Source organism: Trachymyrmex septentrionalis, unplaced genomic scaffold (genome assembly GCF_001594115.1).
Source record: "Trachymyrmex septentrionalis isolate Tsep2-gDNA-1 unplaced genomic scaffold, Tsep1.0 scaffold53, whole genome shotgun sequence".
NCBI classification, from domain to species: domain Eukaryota; kingdom Metazoa; phylum Arthropoda; class Insecta; order Hymenoptera; family Formicidae; genus Trachymyrmex; species Trachymyrmex septentrionalis.
Window position 1 is genome coordinate 1,879,493 of NW_017305705.1, and position 1,276 is coordinate 1,880,768.

Here is a 1,276-nt window from a genome sequence, read left to right on the forward strand (position 1 = left end):
GTACTCTTTTTTATGTTCTTCTTGCCACAATAATTTTTCTATAGAATCATCATTTTCTCGAAATGAACAAAAGATTTGACTATCCAGCACCTTATTTGTATACTTTCTGATCAGTGTAATGTTTAATTTAGTAAAAATCGATAAAACAGTAACTTTGCACCCACTTGCACTATCATTAGATTCTTTCAATTTTCTTTCAAATCAAAATTCTTTCAAATTCGCTTGAATATCGATTCCCAAATATCATTTCTTTTCTTTATGTCCAGATCGATTACTACTGTCAGAAAATTTCTTTTCAAGGAACATTTTGAAATACACACGACCGATGATAAAAACCGAGATTCAAACAGATCTAACCATTTTCTATCTGTTTCTAATATATGTAACAATAAGTCTTTTTCTGAACCAATAAAAACTCTCAAAGAAATAAATTACAACCGATATCTATCGGTTTTTTCCTAAAATATGACCTGAATAACATTTACAAGAGCTGCTGCACTAGTATTGTACTTGAAGGCTCCGTGCGCTCTTATGTATTTGAGTTCGTTAATATTGCGAATTTAAAAAATCCTTTTACAGGGATATTCTATACATATGTAGGAATAAAAATAAGCAAAAAAAATCAATTTTTTGATTGCAAAGGTGAAACTCCCTTTAAAAGAGCACATGCACTTACTGTACAGCTTGATGACGCTGCATTGGTAACAACTCCTCTTCGTATCGCGTTAGTCCATCGTGAATGCTGTACGCTAGACTAGTTACTTTTTGTGTTATAACCATGAGAGGCCCTGAAAAGAACATCCATATATGTTACAAAAGCAGTGCATGAGAATAATGATGAGACTTATCATCTTATCGCCAAAACACTTGCGAACGAGACGTATTGGCGTGTGCATAATAGCGTGTGCATAATAAACGCTCAATATCATACACATACTGCTTAATAATCAATATTATACTGTGAATGTGATTATAAAACATCGTTCATAAAAAATAAGGAAAGTAGACTTATAGGATGAATATCAAGGATTTAAGCGCACAAAATTGATATCGAAAATGACATTTGTCTACTTAGAAGAGTCTAAATAAACAGATCACATTCAAGGCGTGAAACTTACATAATCGCAGGCAGTAAGAACTGACAACATCGCGAAGATGTTATTATTACTTTAATAACACGGTCATGCTTAGGAGAGCGTAAAATGCTACTGCAATCGCATTGCATTTAAAGAAATTGCTGAATATAAATATAAAATTATAGATGTATTATATATAA

General features: G+C 32.0%; 1 protein-coding gene across 2 annotated transcripts in view; it reads right to left on the minus strand.

Annotated features, from left to right (window-relative positions):
* LOC108752073 (lysophospholipid acyltransferase 2) overlaps window positions 1-1,276 on the minus strand; it is a 16,511-nt gene that overhangs the window by 4,593 nt on the left and 10,642 nt on the right. For both annotated transcript variants that reach the window (XM_018492687.1, XM_018492686.1), the window contains one exon: window positions 677-788. In XM_018492687.1, the coding sequence (XP_018348189.1) occupies window positions 677-788 (112 nt within the window). The remainder of the gene's footprint in view (window positions 1-676; window positions 789-1,276) is intronic.